Genomic DNA, 20015 nt, shown 5'->3' on the forward strand with positions numbered 1-20015 from the left:
CAAAAAAAACCCCCACTGACTTCTAACTTCAGCTCAGCGTTTAAAGCTGCCACCCTCAGAGTTCTGTGAGTCTGACTGACTACTGCCCGTGCTGCAAACACACTGCTGTCCCACTCACTGACTACACATGCAGTCACAAGCCAATTAAGGAGACTACACGTACAGTCAAATCCGCCAATGGTAATAGTTTCAGTTCCCACTGAGCTGCGCCAATAGGTAAAGATGATCTGTGACCCACTAGGTATCAATCACGTGTCAACCATGTGATATGCGTAGCAGGCAGGTGGAAAGTCAGAAAGCAAGAAACAATTTAAAAAAAAATTTAATTAAAAAAATTTGTGCTGAAGCAGGGACACACCTACACACTGCTGCCGACACACTAGTGTGTCCCGACACAGTTTGGAAAGCACTGCCGTAGAAGGAGATCATTGAATTCAAATAGGCAATACTCTCTTCACATCCCTCTGACATTCACTGCACGCTGAGAGGAAAACCGGGCTCCAACCTGCTGCGGAGCGCATATCAACGTAGAATCTAGCACAAACTTACTTCACCACCTCCACAGGAGGCAAAGTTTGTAAAACTGATTTGTGGGTGTGGTGAGGGGTGTATTTATAGGCATTTTGAGGTTTGGGAAACTTTGCCCCTCCTGGTAGGAATGTATATCCCATACGTCACTAGCTCATGGACTCTTGCTAATTACATGAAAGAAACAACAACGTCAGGAACTTTGAAAAATAATTAAGGCACCATTAACATTTTCCCCTTTAATTTTTCCCAATGATTCATTTTACCCAATAATTATTTAGCTAAATTACCTTTATGTTGACATTTGAAACAGCCGTTTTTTGCCTATGGTATCCCCACCTATACTAAAAATTTCAGTACTAAAGTATTGGCTATAGAAAAGCTGTGTAAACATAGCCAGCAGAAGAAATTACACTCCGGGTCAGGCGTAGAGTTTAGTAATGAAATGCAAATTTTCAATTGTTTTGGGTATTGGGCTTTGGTATACAGACCGAGAAAAGAAAGCATGTGTGTGTATAGAAAGTGATAATATAAGGAGACCTGATTTACAAAACAAACAAAAAAACTGCTATTTCATTGAAATTAAATCTAAAGGTACAATCTCCGGTTCATTTTTAAAATCTGCAGCTGGTATAACAAGTAACTGGAAAATCATTAATGGGAAAAAATGTTTCAAGTACACGGTCCCTTTAATGTAAATCTTTTGAAAGTGTAGAATATTTGAATGCCTGTTCTGCTATAGAAATGTAGCCTTGCTGAATAAAACATTCAGATGGCATGACTAGGATTTGTCACCAAAACCACAGGCCGGCATGCAAATTCATAAAGACTAGATTTCTTCTGTGAAGTATCCTGTCTTGTAGTTGTGTCTTCTCTTTATATCAAACATGATAAGAAGCTTGTTGGAAAGAAAAAACATGCTAGGGAGAGTGAAATTAACAAGGAGCAGGTGGGGGGGACAAATCAGATTATTCTTTTATCAACATACAGAATTCTTACATTCACCTCTATTTTATATGTACGCGATTTCTATAAAGGGTAATAAGTGTTTTGAGACCTTTAAGAGAAATATCAGCTATGCCCATGTTTAGCGCATTAGCAGAGTCAGGGACACAAATTTTATAATAAGAAAAATAATATAATTATGCACTATAAATACATATTACACAGCATCTTTTTAATGTGCATTGTAGTTTTATAATGATTTCCATAAAAAAACATAATTTATGCTTACCTGATAAATTCCTTTCTTCTGTTGTGTGATCAGTCCACGGGTCATCATTACTTCTGGGATATAACTCCTCCCCAACAGGAAATGCAAGAGGATTCACCCAGCAGAGCTGCATATAGCTCCTCCCCTCTACGTCAGTCCCAGTCATTCGACCAAGAATCAACGAGAAAGGAGTAACCAAGGGTGAAGTGGTGACTGGAGTATAATTTAAAAGATATTTACCTGCCTTAAAACAGGGCGGGCCGTGGACTGATCACACAACAGAAGAAAGGAATTTATCAGGTAAGCATAAATTATGTTTTCTTCTGTTATGTGTGATCAGTCCACGGGTCATCATTACTTGTGGGATACCAATACCAAAGCAAAAGTACACGGATGACGGGAGGGATAGGCAGGCTCATTATACAGAAGGAACCACTGCCTGAAGAACCTTTCTCCCAAAAATAGCCTCCGAAGAAGCAAAAGTGTCAAATTTGTAAAATTTGGAAAAAGTATGAAGCGAAGACCAAGTTGCAGCCTTGCAAATCTGTTCAACAGAGGCCTCATTCTTAAAGGCCCAAGTGGAAGCCACAGCTCTAGTGGAGTGAGCTGTAATTCTTTCAGGAGGCTGCTGTCCAGCAGTCTCATAGGCTAAACGTATTATGCTACGAAGCCAAAAAGAGAGAGAGGTAGCAGAAGCTTTTTGACCTCTCCTCTGTCCAGAGTAAACGACAAACAAGGAAGAAGTTTGGCGAAAATCTTTAGTTGCCTGCAAGTAGAACTTGAGGGCACGAACTACATCCAGATTGTGTAAAAGACGTTCCTTCTTTGAAGAAGGATTTGGACACAAGGATGGGACAACAATCTCTTGATTGATGTTCCTGTTAGTGACTACCTTAGGTAAGAACCCAGGTTTAGTACGCAGAACTACCTTGTCTGAGTGAAAAATCAGATAAGGGGAATCACAATGTAAGGCTGATAACTCAGAGACTCTTCGAGCCGAGGAAATAGCCATTAAAAACAGAACTTTCCAAGATAACATTTTTATATCAATGGAATGAAGGGGTTCAAACGGAACACCCTGTAAAACGTTAAGAACTAAGTTTAAACTCCATGGTGGAGCAACAGCTTTAAACACAGGCTTGATCCTAGCTAAAGCCTGACAAAAGGACTGGACGTCTGGATTTTCTGACAGACGTCTGTGTAACAAGATGGACAGAGCTGAAATCTGTCCCTTTAATGAACTAGCTGATAAACCCTTTTCTAAACCTTCTTGTAGAAAAGACAATATCCTAGCGATCCTAACCTTACTCCAGGAGTAACCTTTGGATTCGCACCAGTATAGGTATTTCCGCCATATTTTATGGTAAATCCTTCTGGTAACAGGCTTCCTAGCCTGAATCAGGGTATCAATAACCGACTCAGAAAAACCACGTTTTGATAAAATCAAGCGTTCAATTTCCAAGCAGTCAGCTTCAGAGAAGTTAGATTTTGATGTTTGAATGGACCCTGTATCAGAAGGTCCTGTCTTAGAGGTAGAGACCAAGGCGGACAGGATGACATGTCCACTAGATCTGCATACCAAGTCCTGCGTGGCCAAGCAGGTGCTATTAGAATTATTGATGCTCTCTCCTGTTTGATTTTGGCAATCAATCGAGGAAGCAGCGGGAAGGGTGGAAACACATAAGCCATCCTGAAGTTCCAAGGTGCTGTCAAAGCATCTATCAGAACTGCTCCCGGATCCCTGGATCTGGACCCGTAGCGAGGAAGTTTGGTGTTCTGGCGAGACGCCATGAGATCTATCTCTGGTTTGCCCCAACGTCGAAGTATTTGGGCAAAGACCTCCGGATGAAGTTCCCACTCCCCCGGATGAAGAGTCTGGCGACTCAAGAAATCCGCCTCCCAGTTCTCCACTCCCGGGATGTGGATTGCTGACAGGTGGCAAGAGTGAGACTCTGCCCAGCGAATTATCTTTGATACTTCCACCATTGCTAGGGAGCTTCTTGTCCCTCCCTGATGGTTGATGTAAGCTACAGTCGTGATGTTGTCCGACTGAAACCTGATGAACCCCCGAGTTGTTAATTGGGGCCAAGCTAGAAGGGCATTGAGAACTGCCCTCAATTCCAGAATGTTTATTGGAAGGAGACTCTCCTCCTGATTCCACAGTCCCTGAGCCTTCAGAGAATTCCAGACAGCGCCCCAACCTAGTAGGCTGGCGTCTGTTGTTACAATTGTCCAGTCTGGCCTGCTGAATGGCATCCCCCTGGACAGGTGTGGCCGATGAAGCCACCATAGAAGAGAATTTCTGGTCTCTTGATTCAGATTCAGAGTAGGGGACAAATCTGAGTAATCCCCATTCCACTGACTTAGCATGCATAATTGCAGAGGTCTGAGGTGTAGGCGTGCAAAAGGTACTATGTCCATTGCCGCTACCATTAAGCCGATCACCTCCATGCATTGAGCTACTGACGGGTGTTGAATGGAATGAAGGACACGGCATGCATTTTGAAGCTTTGTTAACCTGTCCTCTGTCAGGTAAATCTTCATTTCTACAGAATCTATAAGAGTCCCCAAGAATGGAACTCTTGTGAGAGGAAAAAGAGAACTCTTCTTTTCGTTCACTTTCCATCCATGCGACCTTAGAAAAGCCAGAACTAACTCTGTATGAGACTTGGCAGTTTGAAAGCTTGAAGCTTGTATTAGAATGTCGTCTAGGTATGGAGCTACCGAAATCCCTCGCGGTCTTAGTACCGCCAGAAGGGCACCCAGAACCTTTGTGAAGATTCTTGGAGCCGTAGCCAATCCGAATGGAAGAGCTACAAACTGGTAGTGCCTGTCTAAGAAGGCAAACCTTAGATACCGGTGATGATCTTTGTGGATCGGTATGTGAAGGTAAGCATCCTTTAAATCCACTGTGGTCATGTACTGACCCTCTTGGATCATGGGTAAGATTGTCCGAATAGTTTCCATTTTGAACGATGGAACTCTTAGGAATTTGTTTAGAGTCTTTAAATCTAAGATTGGCCTGAAAGTTCCCTCTTTTTTGGGAACCACAAACAGGTTTGAGTAGAACCCTTGTCCTTGTTCCGACCACGGAACCGGATGGATCACTCCCATTGTTAACAGATCTTGTACGCAGCGTAGAAACGCTTCTTTCTTTATCTGGTTTGTTGACAACCTTGACAGATGAAATCTCCCTCTTGGGGGAGATAATTTGAAGTCTAGAAGGTATCCCTGAGATATGATCTCTAGTGCCCAGGGATCCTGAACATCTCTTGCCCAGGCCTGGGCGAAGAGAGAGAGTCTGCCCCCTACTAGATCCGGTCCCGGATCGGGGGCTCTCGGTTCATGCTGTCTTTGGGGCAGCAGCAGGTTTCCTGGCCTGCTTGCTTTTGTTCCAGGACTGGTTAGGCTTCCAGCCTTGCCTGTAACGAGCAACAGCTCCTTCCTGTTTTGGTGCAGTGGAGGTTGATGCTGCTCCTGTTTTGAAATTCCGAAAGGGACGAAAATTAGACTGTCTAGCCTTAGCTTTGGCCTTGTCTTGAGGTAGGGCGTGGCCCTTACCTCCCGTAATGTCAGCGATAATTTCTTTCAAACCGGGCCCGAATAAGGACTGCCCCTTGAAAGGTATATTAAGTAATTTGGACTTAGAAGTAACATCAGCTGACCAGGATTTTAGCCACAGTGCCCTGCGTGCCTGTATGGCGAATCCTGAGTTCTTAGCCGTAAGTTTGGTTAAATGTACTACGGCCTCCGAAATGAAAGAATTAGCTAGTTTAAGGACTCTAAGCCTGTCCGTAATGTCGTCTAGCGTAGAGGAACTAAGGTTCTCTTCAAGCGACTCAATCCAAAATGCTGCCGCAGCCGTAATCGGCGCGATACATGCAAGGGGTTGTAATATAAAACCTTGTTGAACAAACATTTTCTTAAGGTAACCCTCTAATTTTTTATCCATTGGATCTGAGAAAGCACAGCTATCCTCCACAGGGATAGTGGTACGCTTAGCTAAAGTAGAAACTGCTCCCTCCACCTTGGGGACCGTTTGCCATAAGTCCCGAGTGGTGGCGTCTATTGGAAACATCTTTCTAAATATTGGAGGGGGTGAGAACGGCACACCGGGTCTATCCCACTCCTTAGTAACAATTTCAGTTAGTCTCTTAGGTATAGGAAAAACGTCAGTACTCGCCGGTACCGCAAGTATTTATCCAACCTACACAGTTTCTCTGGTATTGCAACGGTGTTACAATCGTTGAGAGCCGCTAAGACCTCCCCTAGTAGTACACGGAGGTTCTCCAATTTAAATTTAAAATTTGAAATATCTGAGTCCAATCTGTTTGGATCAGAACCGTCACCCACAGAATGAAGCTCTCCGTCCTCATGCTCTGCGAGCTGTGACGCAGTATCAGACATGGCCCTAGCATTGTCAGCGCACTCTGTTCTCACCCCAGAGTGATCACGCTTGCCTCTTAGTTCTGGTAATTTAGACAAAACTTCAGTCATAACAGTAGCCATATCTTGTAATGTTATCTGTAATGGCCGCCCAGATGTACTAGGCGCCAAAATATCACGCACCTCCCGGGCGGGAGATGCAGGTACTGTCGCGTGAGGCGAGTTAGTCGGCATAACTCTCCCCTCGCTGTTTGGTGAAATTTGTTCACATTGTACAGATTGACTTTTATTTAAAGTAGCATCAATACAGTTAGTACATAAATTTCTATTGGGCTCCACCTTGGCATTGGAACAAATGACACAGATATCTTCCTCTGAGTCAGACATGTTTAACACACTAGCAAAAAAACTTACAACTTGGTTATAATCTTTTTTAGCAAAAAAACGCACTGTGCCTCAAAGAGGTACTAACGATTAAATGACAGTTAAAAAAATGAACTGAAAAACAGTTATAGCATCAAACTTTAAAACAACACAACTTTTAGCAAAGGTTTGTTCCCATTAGTAAAAAACAACACTAATTAAATTTGTACATAAGAAAACAAAACAACGTTTTTTATTCACAGTCACTATAAGAATTCTCACAGCTCTGCTGAGAGAATTTACCTCCCTTCAAAGAAGTTTGAAGACCCCTGAGATCTGTCAGAGATGAACCGGATCATGCAGGAAATATAAAAGTAGCTGACTGGAATTTTTTGATGCGTAGCAAAGAGCGCCAAAAACGGCCCCTCCCTCTCCCACACAGCAGTGAAGAGAAACGAAACTGTCACAATTAAAGCAAAAAACTGCCAAGTGGAAAATAATGCCCAAATATTTATTCACACAGTACCTCAGCAATGTAAACGATTCTACATTCCAGCAAAAACGTTTAACATGAGAATAGTTATTAAAAGGATTAGTGACCTTTAACACAGTAGTTCCGGTGAAATACCATCCCCAGAATACTGAAGTGTATACATACATGTCATTTTAACGGTATGGCAGGCTTTTCTCATCAATTCCATTCAGAAAATAAAAACTGCCACATACCTCAATGCAGATTCATCTGCCCGCTGTCCCCTGATCTGAAGCCTTTACCTCCCTCAGATGGTCGAGAACAGCAATATGATCTTAACGACTCCGGTTAAAATCATAGTAAAAAATCTCTGTCAGATTCTTCCTCAAACTCTGCCAGAGAAGTAATAACACGCTCCGGTGCTATTTTAAAATAACAAACTTTTGATTGAAGTCATAAAAACTAAGTATAATCACCATAGTCCTCTCACACATCCTATCTAGTCGTTGGGTGCAAGAGAATGACTGGGACTGACGTAGAGGGGAGGAGCTATATGCAGCTCTGCTGGGTGAATCCTCTTGCATTTCCTGTTGGGGAGGAGTTATATCCCAGAAGTAATGATGACCCGTGGACTGATCACACATAACAGAAGAAAAGATTTTTAGGAACAATAATTTTTAATACTTTTATGTGATTAAAGCATTAGAGCATGCAATTTTAAGCAACATTCTAATTTAATCCTATTATCAATTTTTCTTTGTTCTCTTGGTATCTTTATTTTAAAAAGGCATGAATGTAAACTTAGGAGTCGGACCATTTTTGTTGAAGACCCTGGTTAGCACTTTCTGATTGGTGGCTACCCAGGTGCTAAATCAAAATTGGGATAGATGTGAGCTGTCTCCCCTAGAAAGTAGCAAGGCTGTCAGTGACAGAGAATCTATATCCTTTGGCGGCGCTGGCCTCAGTAGATAGGGATCCACTACACACTCTTCGATGTACCTCGAGAAAAAGCACAAACTATGGGGCAATACATTTTGCACTAAACCTGCGTCAAAAGGAATGTACTTACTGGAATTTGTTTATTAAAGACTCTTCCCATATAAATCTTCAATGTCTCTATCAATAAGAGTATTCCACAAAACTGACGTAATGATTCAGTTCCCTTTAGTTTACCACGTTTTTTAACCTAAATAAGATTTGGGCATTGAATATATCAGCACAATAATGATGTCACTTTAACCTTGTCCTCTATTGGCTAAAAGGGACTATTACATCTAACGGACATGTTTTGGAACTGAAAGTTAATACGGCTCAAAAGGGAACTGAATCATTATGTCCGTTTTGTGGAATACTCCTATTGATAGAGACATGGATGGATGTTCTAACAGAAATCCTTTGGTTGCACAATATCACGTGATAATGTGTAATATCACTCTACCTAAAAGGTAAATTTAACACAATGGTGATCATTGGATAATTTAAATAATGTTTCAGTTTGTTTATTAAAGTGAATGTAAAGTTGAATGAATGAATTCCCTGTTTTTTAAAACTACTATTAAAAACAGGGGCACTTTCATTCATTAAACTTTACATTAAAGCGTTTTTTTTGTTTTGTTTTTAAATACTTACCTTTTTCTTTAGGAAACCCAGACCAGCGATACTCCGCCCGCAGCTCCTCTGTACTTACCTCAGCAATGACGACACCGGATTCGTCCAATCATGGCGTGCACCCTAGAGCGTCCATGTCGTGAGGCCACGCAACGATTGGACGAATCCGGTCTCGTCATTGCTGAGATAAGTACAGAGGAGCTGCGGGCTGAGGATCGCCGGTCTGGGTTTCCTAAAGAAAAAGGTAAGTATTTAAAAAAAAAAATGCAATGTAAAGTTTAATGAATGAAAGTGCCCCTGTTTTTAATAGTATTTTTAAAAACTGAGCACTCATTCATTAAAATTTACATTCACTTTAAATATAAATTTTTTTAGATTGTACATAATTTGCTAAGGATGATTTAATATTTCAACTTAATAAAACAAAAAAGGGTTTTAAAAACCATCAAGGTTTAAAACAAATAAAGTTGCATTTTTATGCATTTACCCCTAACAAATTAAATGGAAAAGCTTCTATGTAAACCACACACCTGTAAATGATACATGAGAGTGGTAGAAGAGGCCTGAAGGATATGTAAGTTGTGTAAAGGTTTCAAAATATTATGGCTCTTTTTATTGAGATTTATTTGCCCTTGAAAAAGGCAATTGATCTGCCGAAACGCGTAGAGCTGTTTTTAAGCAATTTTATTAAACCCATTAAAAATGTACAGTATATACGAAGAGTCTTCATTGAACAATTGAGAACGTTTTACTGCATTCCAGTGAGTACATTCCTTTTGACACAGGTTTAGTGTGACATGTATTGCACAATCATTTGTAGTTTTTCTCGAGGTACATCAAATAGTGTGTAGTGGATCCCTACCTGCTGAGGTCGGCGCCACATTTAGGGGACTGGAGAGACCAAGGCTGGCAGCAACCCGAAAGGGAGGTATGTCTATTATTTTGACTACTATTTGCTGTATCTGCCCTTTTATATGTATTTGGATAGAGAATCTAACAGAAGAGAGTTAGCAGAGGAAAACCTGGCACAGATATAAAATTCTCAGCTTGAAGCAAATACAAATTAAACTGAAATATATTCACTATAGTTCAACTTACATTTGCTTCTAATTTAGTATCAATTACTTTTCAGTCAGTTAAATAAGCAAACTTAAACTAAATGCAATTGGTGAGATAAATCAGTGAGAGCTGCAGGTGTAAAATGCCTGGGGACTATAATAAGAGTTATGAAAGCTTCAGACACACCCAGTGATCTCCCCTGCCCCACATACTTTCTGAAACTGACAGGCTTATTTCACATAATCCTAATTTGTTACACAGAAGCACTCAAAATGCAATCAAAATTTGTAAAATCACAATCTTAAAAGAAACAGGAAACCCCAAAATGTTCTTTTATGGTGTGGATAGAACATACAATTTTAAACAGTGTTCCAATTTACTTCTATTATCAAATTGCTTCTTTCTCTTGTTATTCTTTGCTGAAGGAACAGCACTGCACTACTGTTAGCTAGCTGAACACATTTAGTTAGCCTATCCCAAGAGACAAATGTTTGCAAGCAGCAATCACCAGCTAGCTCCCACTAGTGTAGCATATGTGCATCTTCTTTTTCAACAAGGGATACCAAGAGAAAGAAGCACATTTAATTAAAACTCTAATTAAACTTAATGCTAACTTCTTAGACCTTGAAGGCCCCTCTAATTTGATTGCATTTTGACAGTTTTTCATCACTAGAGGGTTAGTTTATGTGTTTCATATAGATAACATTGAGCTCACACATGAAGTTACCTAGGAGTGAGCACTGATTGGCTAAAATGCAAGTCTGTCAAAGGAACTGAAATAAGGGGGCAGTTTGCAGAGGCTTAGATACAAGGTAATTACAGAGGTAAAAGTGTATTATAATAACTGTGTTGGTTATGCAAAACTGGGGGATGGCTAATAAAGGGATTATGTATCTTTTGAAACAATAAAAATTCTGGTGTTGACAGTCCCTTTAAAGACATAGCTGAAGTTTTAAGTAAATTGAAAGCACATTTTGAAAGCAAAATGTGCATTGTTTTGTAGTCAATGGACACAACCCTTAAAAAAAAGATTTGAATGCTGTTTATCTTACTTTCTTTGTGGACAATAAAGGAAAGATATAAACAAGCCCCTGTTCATATCAGCCAATCAATTTCCAGCATGTAGTAGGGTCAAAGATCTGAATTATATAGATGAACCCCCGCATTCTCTAGGGGTAGTGAAAAAAAACCTACAATTTCCAGATTTGAATGGCAGGCAGAGCAGGCAAAATATTGGAGATAATGAAGGTGCTTTGCAAAGATTTTTCATTATGTATAATTAAAATTTTTATGGAGAATTAAACTGAGTTTTATGTCCCTTTCAGGACAGAGGCAATTGTCCAAATTCAGAACCTAAACAACAGTGCAGACAGGATGTCACATGCTCGTCACTGATCACGTGACTCCAATGGTGCTGACTGGCTTCTAGGGACTGCCTAAGTTGCTAGACAAGTCTCCCAGTCGGTTCCACAGGAATTTTTAACAAAAAGGGAAGCAGGAAGGCCACGCACGTTAGGATGTTCTATGCCGTCCTTATAGCCCTACATTTTCAGGATGTCATGGAATGTCCTAATGTCCTGAAGGGGTAAAACAAGCAAAACTAAACAGACAAACTGTATTCACAACTGGACATTTCCCCACAAGGTACAGCTGCTCGTTTTATTACAAGACATTTCTGTTGTGTCGCTATAGAAAAACATATCAGCCCAGTTCTAAAAAAATTTAAAAAAAACATAACATCCTTTTTTACTGCAATTGTATTTGAATTGTCAAACTCCACCCACAATTTGCCTTATTTGGAGGAGCCAATCTGGGCTTTACTCTACAGATAGCAAGGCTAGACACGGTCATAATCAGGGACAGCTATGTAGCAAAGTTAGCTTTGATAAGTCAGCAGGGTGCATTTCAAGTTCTGAGAATTAGAAATTGTTACATTTTCAGAGCTAAATTACATCAAAAGGCGACAAAATAAGAAAATATATTGCAATGTTGTTTCATTATGCATAACTAAACATTTTATTTAAAAATCTCAAGGTGTTTACTGTGTTTAATCTCTTCTCGTCTGACATAACTGCTGAGAAACCTAAGCCAATCTCTGAACGTACACTGCATACTGTACATACTTTTATGAGCTCTTGTCATTTTGTCAGCCTTTGCACTGGAGTCCTTGATCCTGATGTGGTAGTTCACTAAGAAAATTTTTTCTTGCTCGAAGAACTCATCAACTTCCTATGTGAAAGAGACTTCAATTAACATTTAGGTTTCAAAGCATTAAAGCAGACATCCTCAAACTTGGCCCTCCAGAGGGTTTGGAACTACATTTCCCATGATGCTCAGCCAACATATCAGCTGACTGAGCATCATGGGAAATGTAGTTCCAAAACCTCTGGAGGGCCAAGTTTGAGAATGTCTGCATTAAAGGGACATAAGAGTGCAAAAAGAAAATGCTCTTAAGTCATAATATTTTATTATTGCACTATCGTTTGCATTTAACCATGTGTTTAACACTTGCAAAGAGCTTAAAGTGAAAGTCAACCATAGCGTTTTTGAAACGCTAGGGTTGACTGTTGAAACAAATAAAGGGCACTTTCATTCATGAAGTATAAGATATAAGATACTTCATGCAGAAAGTGCCTTTATTCGTTTCAACCGTTCGCCGTTCTTAGCTGCTACGACAAGCTATGGCAGCCCACGTCAAAAAAATGTTTTTGCTAAGAGGTGATGTTTTCACCTCTTAGCCAATAGCCGTGAGGTAAATCCGGTTTGACGCCCAAGGGAGCCGGATTTACCACACGGCTATTTGCTAAGAGGTGAAAACGTCACCTCTTAGCAAAATATTTTTTTTGCCGTGGGCTGCTGTAGCAGCTAAGAACAGCGAACGGTTGAAACGAATAAAGGCACTTTCTGCATGAAGTATCTTATACTTCACAAATGAAAGTGCCCTTTATTAGTTTCAACAGTCAACCCTAGCGTGTCAAAAACACCATGGTTGACTTTCCTTTTAAGCACACAGTCAAAGCTCAAGAGCAGTAATGCACTACTGGTAAGCCAATAGGGTTGCTACCTCACCCATGTTTTCCTTGACATGTATGAGTTACACATGCTGCAGGGTGTATAGAGGGGACCATGAATTGCGCCCCTGGACAGCACTATACATGTTCCTCACTGCACACCCTGCAGCATGTGTAACTCATACGAGTCCTGGAGAACATACTTATGGTGGCAACCCTATAAGCCAATGACAAGAGTCATATGTAAGTGACCAATCACCAGCTAGCTCCCATTTATGCACTGCTGCTCCTGAGCCTACTTTGGCATGCTTTTTAACAAAGGATACAAAGGAACAAAGTACGTTTGATAACAGAAGTAAACTGGAATGTATCCAAAAAATGCATATTCTTTCCGAATCACGAAAGTTTACTTTGACATTTACCTATTTCATGTAGTGCAGTCTAAAAAAAATATGAATGTGTTTGTTTGTGTAAGAGTGATGCGTATATAAATAAGTAAAATAAACTTCCACTTGGGAGCCGCAAACATTACAGGTCAGCAAATAATACATAACGATCACTTGCATTTAACCTCCAATGACCGGCAGTTTTCTCATCAGGAAATTTAAATGCTTACAGCTATCAAGTGAGACAAACTTTGCAGGAGTTAAAAACATAGAGGTCAATCACAAGCCTTTAGAAAAGCGTTGCAGATGATTTATCTACTAAAATCCCCATAGATGTGCGATTTGTGTAGAAAAATCATTAGATAAGATTTTCTAAAAAGGGTGTTGTGGTAAACCCTATAGTTAGCAGGGATCAGCAATGCAAACAAAATTACCTAAATCATTTTTTAATTAAAATGTCCCTTCGAAAGAAGGGTAGGGACAACAGCCAATTAGAAGTGGCTAAGCTGTTTATGCAAATACCAGAGTGTTCTCCCCTGGACTATTTAGTAGGCACACCACCCAGCTAATTTTACTAACCACATGGCTAAATTTTAAGTGATGGTAAACTTAGCATTCTTACTTTATCCCAAATTAATGTTTGTGGCAAGAAAATATAAACCTTGCTATTTCAACATACATAAGTAATATGTTTAATATTTTACTTTAAGTCTGTTTTTTCAATCAATAACCTACCAGCCCCCCCTCCATCTATTTTTTTAGTCTGTGGTATCCAATCAGTTTGCGTTTTCCAATGTGCTGGATTTTCGTCTTAAATACACACATGCGCTAGGCAAGCTTAGACAATCAGAGCCCTCTTCTGATTTCACGATTATTGCGTGGGGATTAGAATGTTGCGCATGCACAGTAAAAGCTTAGGGAATCTTTGATGGATTCAGCAAGTAGGGTCTGATAGCTCGTTCACTGCCTATGTTCTTAACTTACACCAAGTAAACAGACTTGTGATTCCCTGTTTACTTGGTTGATGTAGCCGCAAGATGCACGGTATATCCTGTACTCTGAAGCGTGCATCAGGTAAAAAAGATTTAATACGGTATGTCACTCACACCACTTTTTTCTGCCCACTAAGATTTTCTAGTTTCCCTTCACTAGTGTAGAGTGGGCGGGACCGATCAACACGTCACTGAACTGAAGAAAAGAAAATATATGAAGGTGGAGAAAAGTGGCGTGAGACATTTTGGTTATTATATTCAAGTGGGATATTTTGAAATTAAATTTACATTGCAGATTACATTTAGAAAACACGCTTAATTAAGATACAGTGCTAGGTATGGTTATACTTTACCATCACTTTAAGCTAAAATGAGCTATTAGGTTTTTTTATGTTTGCACAAATTAGCATTGACTGAATCAATGTATGTGAAATTATGCAATGAATTTGTGCTTTGTTAAATAACATTTATAAATAACAGAAAATATTATAATATTGCTGCTGCCTCAAGCCACTTTATAATGCTACCGCCTACCAGGCAACTTCATAATGCCACAACAAAAAAAGTTAACAAAAAAAGTTCCCAAAGTGTTACCACTAGGGTTCCGTAGGGGGCGCACAGTCCAAGCAAAAGTATCCTGCCGGATCTGAGATGTAATTAGATCACAGTGTCGACACAAATGTCTCTGTTCTTAACAGCTGCTATATAACTGTTTTACATCTATATTGTATTCACATTGAGGAAACATATTGCACTAGGAGGCGCCTTCTTTGTTTATTTATATTACTTCATAATGCCACCTAGCTGACAAAATGTTCTGTGGAGAACACTATCATGACCAGGGCAGGCAACATAGCAATTATGCTTGCAAATAGCTTTAAAGGGACATTGTACTATAAAATGTGCTATCCCTTAATGTGTTCTTAATGGCTTGTTATACATACTGTAGTTCATTAAACGAGTAGCTAATTGTATCTTCATGATTGTTATTTTATTTGAAATAACGTTTTTTGCTCATTAAAACCCATCATCTGTTGTTCTCAATGACATGCCTATAAAATAGACTGCAGGTAAGGAAGACCAGCTAATGAGATTATATACAGTATATATATATACACACACACATATATATATATATATATATATATATATATATATATATATATATATATATATATATATATATATATACACACACACACATACATACACACTATTCTTACTGAATAAATTAATTTCTTTCTTGATTGTGAGAGTCTCCAAGACCTTACTTTTGGGAATTACATCACCTGGTCACCAGGAGGAGGCAAAGACACCCTGCACGAGAGCTTCAAGTATCCTTCCTACTTCCCCCTCCCTCTCAGTAGTATGTATAGCCGAGGATAGGATGGAAAAAAGTAAGAAAGACCCAAGCTGTGGTGTCCACAATTTTTTTGGGGTGAGACAAGGTCTCAGCAAGTAGAAACAGCAGGTAGAATAAGCAGTAATTCTACTGGTTGCTGACCCACCTCCAAGTAAGCCTTATGAATAAAGCTCCTCAACCAAAAGGCCAATACAACTGCAGTAGCCTTCTGGCCATTATACTTTCCAGAATACAAAAGAAACAAATTTGAAGACTGATAAAAGACTAAAGAAGCATGTAAGTAAAACTTCAATGCCCTGAGCACATCTAGATTATGTAAGAGCCTCTACTTAGGGAAACCTGGATTAGGACATAAGGAAGGAACAATAATTTCATGATTAATGTTTCACCCGAGACCCCCATTGGCAAAAAAAAAAAACAGACAGTACGCTAAACCGCCTTATCCTGATGAAACCCCAAATAAGGTGGGTCACAAGAAAGAGCTGATAATTCTGAAATAATTCTAGCTGAAGAGATAGCTAACAGAAACAGAACCTTCCAGTATAAAGTCATGGTGTCCAATGAATGCATAGGTTCAAATGGAGGATGATGTAACAATATCAGGCAGACGAGCTAGCTTCATATGTAACAGAACGAGAAGAAATCTGGCCTTTAATATAACTGTCTGGCAAACTCTTGTCTAGGCCTTTCTGAAGAAACTATAACATCCAGGGAATTGTCACAGAACCCCAGGAATAAACTCAATCGGAAAACCAAGAAAAATACACTTTTCACACTTTGTAATAAATACGCACACTACACAGGCTTACGAGTCTGAATCAGGGTATTAACAACAGATTCAAGGCCACTGCTCTGGGAAGAAAAAGAATTGGAGGAAACAGGTAGACTAGATAATAATGCAAAGGAGCTGCTAATGCGTCTATCAGTTCCGCCTGAGGATCTATTTATCTATACCATGGAAACTTGTGATTCAGATGGGATGCCATTAGATCCATCTCCGGACGCCTCGAACAATCAACCGATCAAAAATCTTCTGGTTGAGAGTCCATTCAACTGAGTAAATCGTATGATGACTCAAATAGTCCGCTTCCCAGTTGTCTACTCCTGGGATGTGAATTGCTGAAATGGTGCATTGATATACCTATGCCCAGTTCAGAATGCAAGAATAGAGGATACCTCCTTTATGGGTTTTTGTATGCCACTGTCATTATATAACCTGACTAGGTGAATGGACAGGGTGAATGGGACTGAGCGAAGCAAGGGCCACGTCGGTTGAGCTTTGAAAATAGAGTTCTAAGACATTGATAGGAAATGTCGTTTGTGGCGACCAAATGCCCTGTGCCATCAGACGACCCACAAACCGCTTCCCATCCAGACAGGCTTGCACCCGTAGTAATAATCTCCCATGTTGGACGTTGGAACCCCATACCCAAAGACACCGGGCAGGGAGTCGTCCACTAAGAAACAGATTGTCTGGTGGAAGTATCCAAGTGAATCAACTGAGCCACAGCTACTCCATGATCTCTAATTACTGACAGAAGAGCTCCCAGAACTTCTGTAGTCAGAAAGGTAGAGCCGTGAATTAATAGAGTTTGTCTACAAAGGCAAACTGTAGAAACTGATGATTCCAATGGATCCTTCAGATCTACTGTAGACATGAATTGACCCTGAAGTACCAGAGGCAGAACCGACATGATTGCTTCCATTTTGGAAATGTCTCTTCCTCTTTGGAACAACAAACAGGTTGGAATAAAAAGGAAATTTACGCTTACCTGATAAATTTATTTCTTCTACGATATGACGAGTCCACGGATTTCATCCTTACTTGTGGGATTTAACCTCCTGCTAGCAGGAAGTGGCAAAGAGCACCACAGCAGAGCTGTATATATAGCTCCTCCCTTCCCTCAACCTCCAGTCATTCGACCGAAGTTAGGAAGAGAAAGGAAAAGCCAAAGGTGCAGAGGTGACTGAAGTTTACAAAAAATATAATCTAAACCTGTCTTAAAAATGACAGGGTGAGCCGTGGACTCGTCATATCGTAGAAGAAATAAATTTATCAGGTAAGCATAAATTTCCTTTTCTTCTACAAGATATGACGAGTCCACGGATTTCATCCTTACTTGTGGGATACAATACCAAAGCTACAGGACACGGATGTAAAGGGAGGGACAAGACAGGGACCTAAACGGAAGGCACCACCTGCTTGAAGAACCTTTCTCCCAAAAACAGCCTCAGAAGAAGCAAAAGTATCAAATTTGGAAAATTTGGAAAAAGTGTGAAGAGACGACCAAGTTGCAGCCTTGCAAATCTGTTCAACAGAAGCATCGTTTTTAAATGCCCATGAGGAAGCCACAGCCCTAGTAGAATGAGCCGTAATTCTTTCAGGAGGCTGCTGTCCAGCAGTCTCATACGCCAGACGGATGATACTCTTCAGCCAAAAAGAAAGAGGTAGCCGTAGCTTTCTGACCTCTACGCTTTCCAGAAAAAACAATGAATAATGAAGATGATTGACGGAAATCCTTAGTCGCCTGCAAGTAAAACTTCAGGGCACGGACCACGTCCAAGTTATGCAACATACGCTCCTTCTTAGAAGAAGGGTTAGGACATAATGATGGAACAACAATTTCCTGATTAATATTCTTATTAGAAACAACCTTAGGAAGGAAACCAGGTTTGGTACGTAAAACCACCTTATCAGAATGGAAGATAAGATAAGGCGAATCACATTGTAATGCTGAAAGCTCCGAAACTCTATGAGCAGAAGAAATAGCAACCAAAAAATAAAACTTTCCAAGATAACAACTTAATATCTATGGAATGCATGGGTTCAAACGGAACCCCTTGAAGAACATTAAGAACTAAATTCAAACTCCAGGGTGGAGCAATTGATCTAAACAAAGGCTTAATTCTGGTTAGAGCCTGACAAAAAGACTGAACGTCTGGAACATCTGCCAAACGTTTGTGAAGTAAAATTGACAAAGCAGAGATTTGTCCCTTTAAAGGGACAGTCAACCTTGACAACAATGTGTTCCCTATCATTAGTTTGAGCCTTAATAAGGTCTTCTACCTGTGTGCCAGTACGCTGCTCACAACGATCTGATTAATATTTTCATAAGATTGCTGATGTTTTCCGTTTGAAAATGGCCCCTCAACTCCTCCTCCTATGACATCACTCATGTCTCCTTTGCAAAACACTAAGCGGTGTCTCCCTGGTATCGCAAATAATCGTACCCGGCGCATGCGCATTGTGCAGCCAGTGACGTCACTGCACAAGTTCACCCGGAACATTTGTATTGTACAAGCCATTTTCAAATGGAAAACATCGGCAATCTTATGAACATATCAATCAGACCGTTGTGAGCAGCGTACTGGCAAACAGGTAGGAGACCTTATTAAGGATCAAACTAATGATAGGGAACACATTGTTGTCAAGGTTGACTGTCCCTTTAAGGAACTCGCTGATAACCCTTTCTCCAATCCTTCTTGGAGAAAGGACAGAATCCTGGGAATCCTAACTCTACTCCATGAATAGCCTTTGGATTCACACCAAAAAAGATATTTACGCCATATCTTATGATAGATCTTTCTAGTGACAGGCTTACGTGCCTGAATCAAAGTATCAATGACCGAATCAGAGAACCCCCGCTTAGATAAAATCAAGCGTTCAATCTCCAAGCAGTCAGTTGCAGAGAAACTAGATTTGGGTGTTGGAAGGGTCCCTGTATGAGAAGGTCCTGCCTCAATGGAAGCTTCCACTGTGGCAGAGAGGACATGTCCACTAGATCGGCATACCAAGTCCTGCGAGGCCACTCAGGCGCGATTAGAATTACTGAAGCCCTCTCCTGTCTGATCCGAGCAATCACCCGAGGCAGGAGAGCAAACGGTGGAAACACATAAGCTAGGCTGAACGACAAAGGCACTGACAAGGCATCTATCAGATCGGCCTGAGGATCCCTTGACCTGGATCCGTATCTTGGAAGCTTGGCATTCTGACGAGATGCCATGAGATCCAACTCCGGTCTGCCCCATCTGAGGATCAGAGTGGCAAAGACCTCCGGATGGAGTTCCCACTCCCCCGGATGAAACGTCTGTCTGCTTAAAAAGTCTGCTTCCCAGTTGTCCACTCCTGGGATGTAGATTGCTGACAGGTAAAAAGAGTGGGCCTCCGCCCACCGAATTATCTTGGATACTTCTGTCATCGCTAAGGAACTCCTTGTTCCTCCCTGATGATTGATGTAAGCCACAGTCGTGATGTTGTCCGACTGAAAGCGAATGAATTTGGCCGAAGCCAACTGAGGCCACGCCTGAAGCGCATTGAATATTGCTCTCAATTCCAGAATATTGATTGGAAGAAGTGACTCCGACTGAGTCCACACACCCTGAGCCTTCAGGGAATTCCATACTGCACCCTAACCTAGAAGGCTGGCGTCCGTCGTCACTATCACCCATGAGGGTCCGCAAAAGCATGTCCCTTGGGACAGATGATCCTGAGACAACCACCAAAGAAGAGAGTCTCTTGTCTCCTGATCCAGATATATCTGAGGAGACAAATTTGCATAATCTCCATTCCACTGTCTGAGCATGCTCAGCTGTAGTGGCCTTAGATGAAAACGAGTAAATGGAATGATGTCCAT

General features: G+C 40.6%; 1 protein-coding gene across 1 annotated transcript in view; it reads right to left on the bottom strand.

Moving 5' to 3' along the window:
• The window catches only part of SNX5 (sorting nexin 5), a 256667-nt gene that overhangs the window by 79865 nt on the left and 156787 nt on the right, over window positions 1-20015 (bottom strand). Inside the window, exon 7 of the mRNA XM_053711986.1 lies at window positions 11753-11858. Coding sequence (XP_053567961.1) covers window positions 11753-11858 — 106 coding nt within the window. The remainder of the gene's footprint in view (window positions 1-11752; window positions 11859-20015) is intronic.

Source organism: Bombina bombina, chromosome 4, assembly GCF_027579735.1.
Source record: "Bombina bombina isolate aBomBom1 chromosome 4, aBomBom1.pri, whole genome shotgun sequence".
In the NCBI taxonomy this organism is placed as follows: Eukaryota; Metazoa; Chordata; class Amphibia; order Anura; family Bombinatoridae; genus Bombina; species Bombina bombina.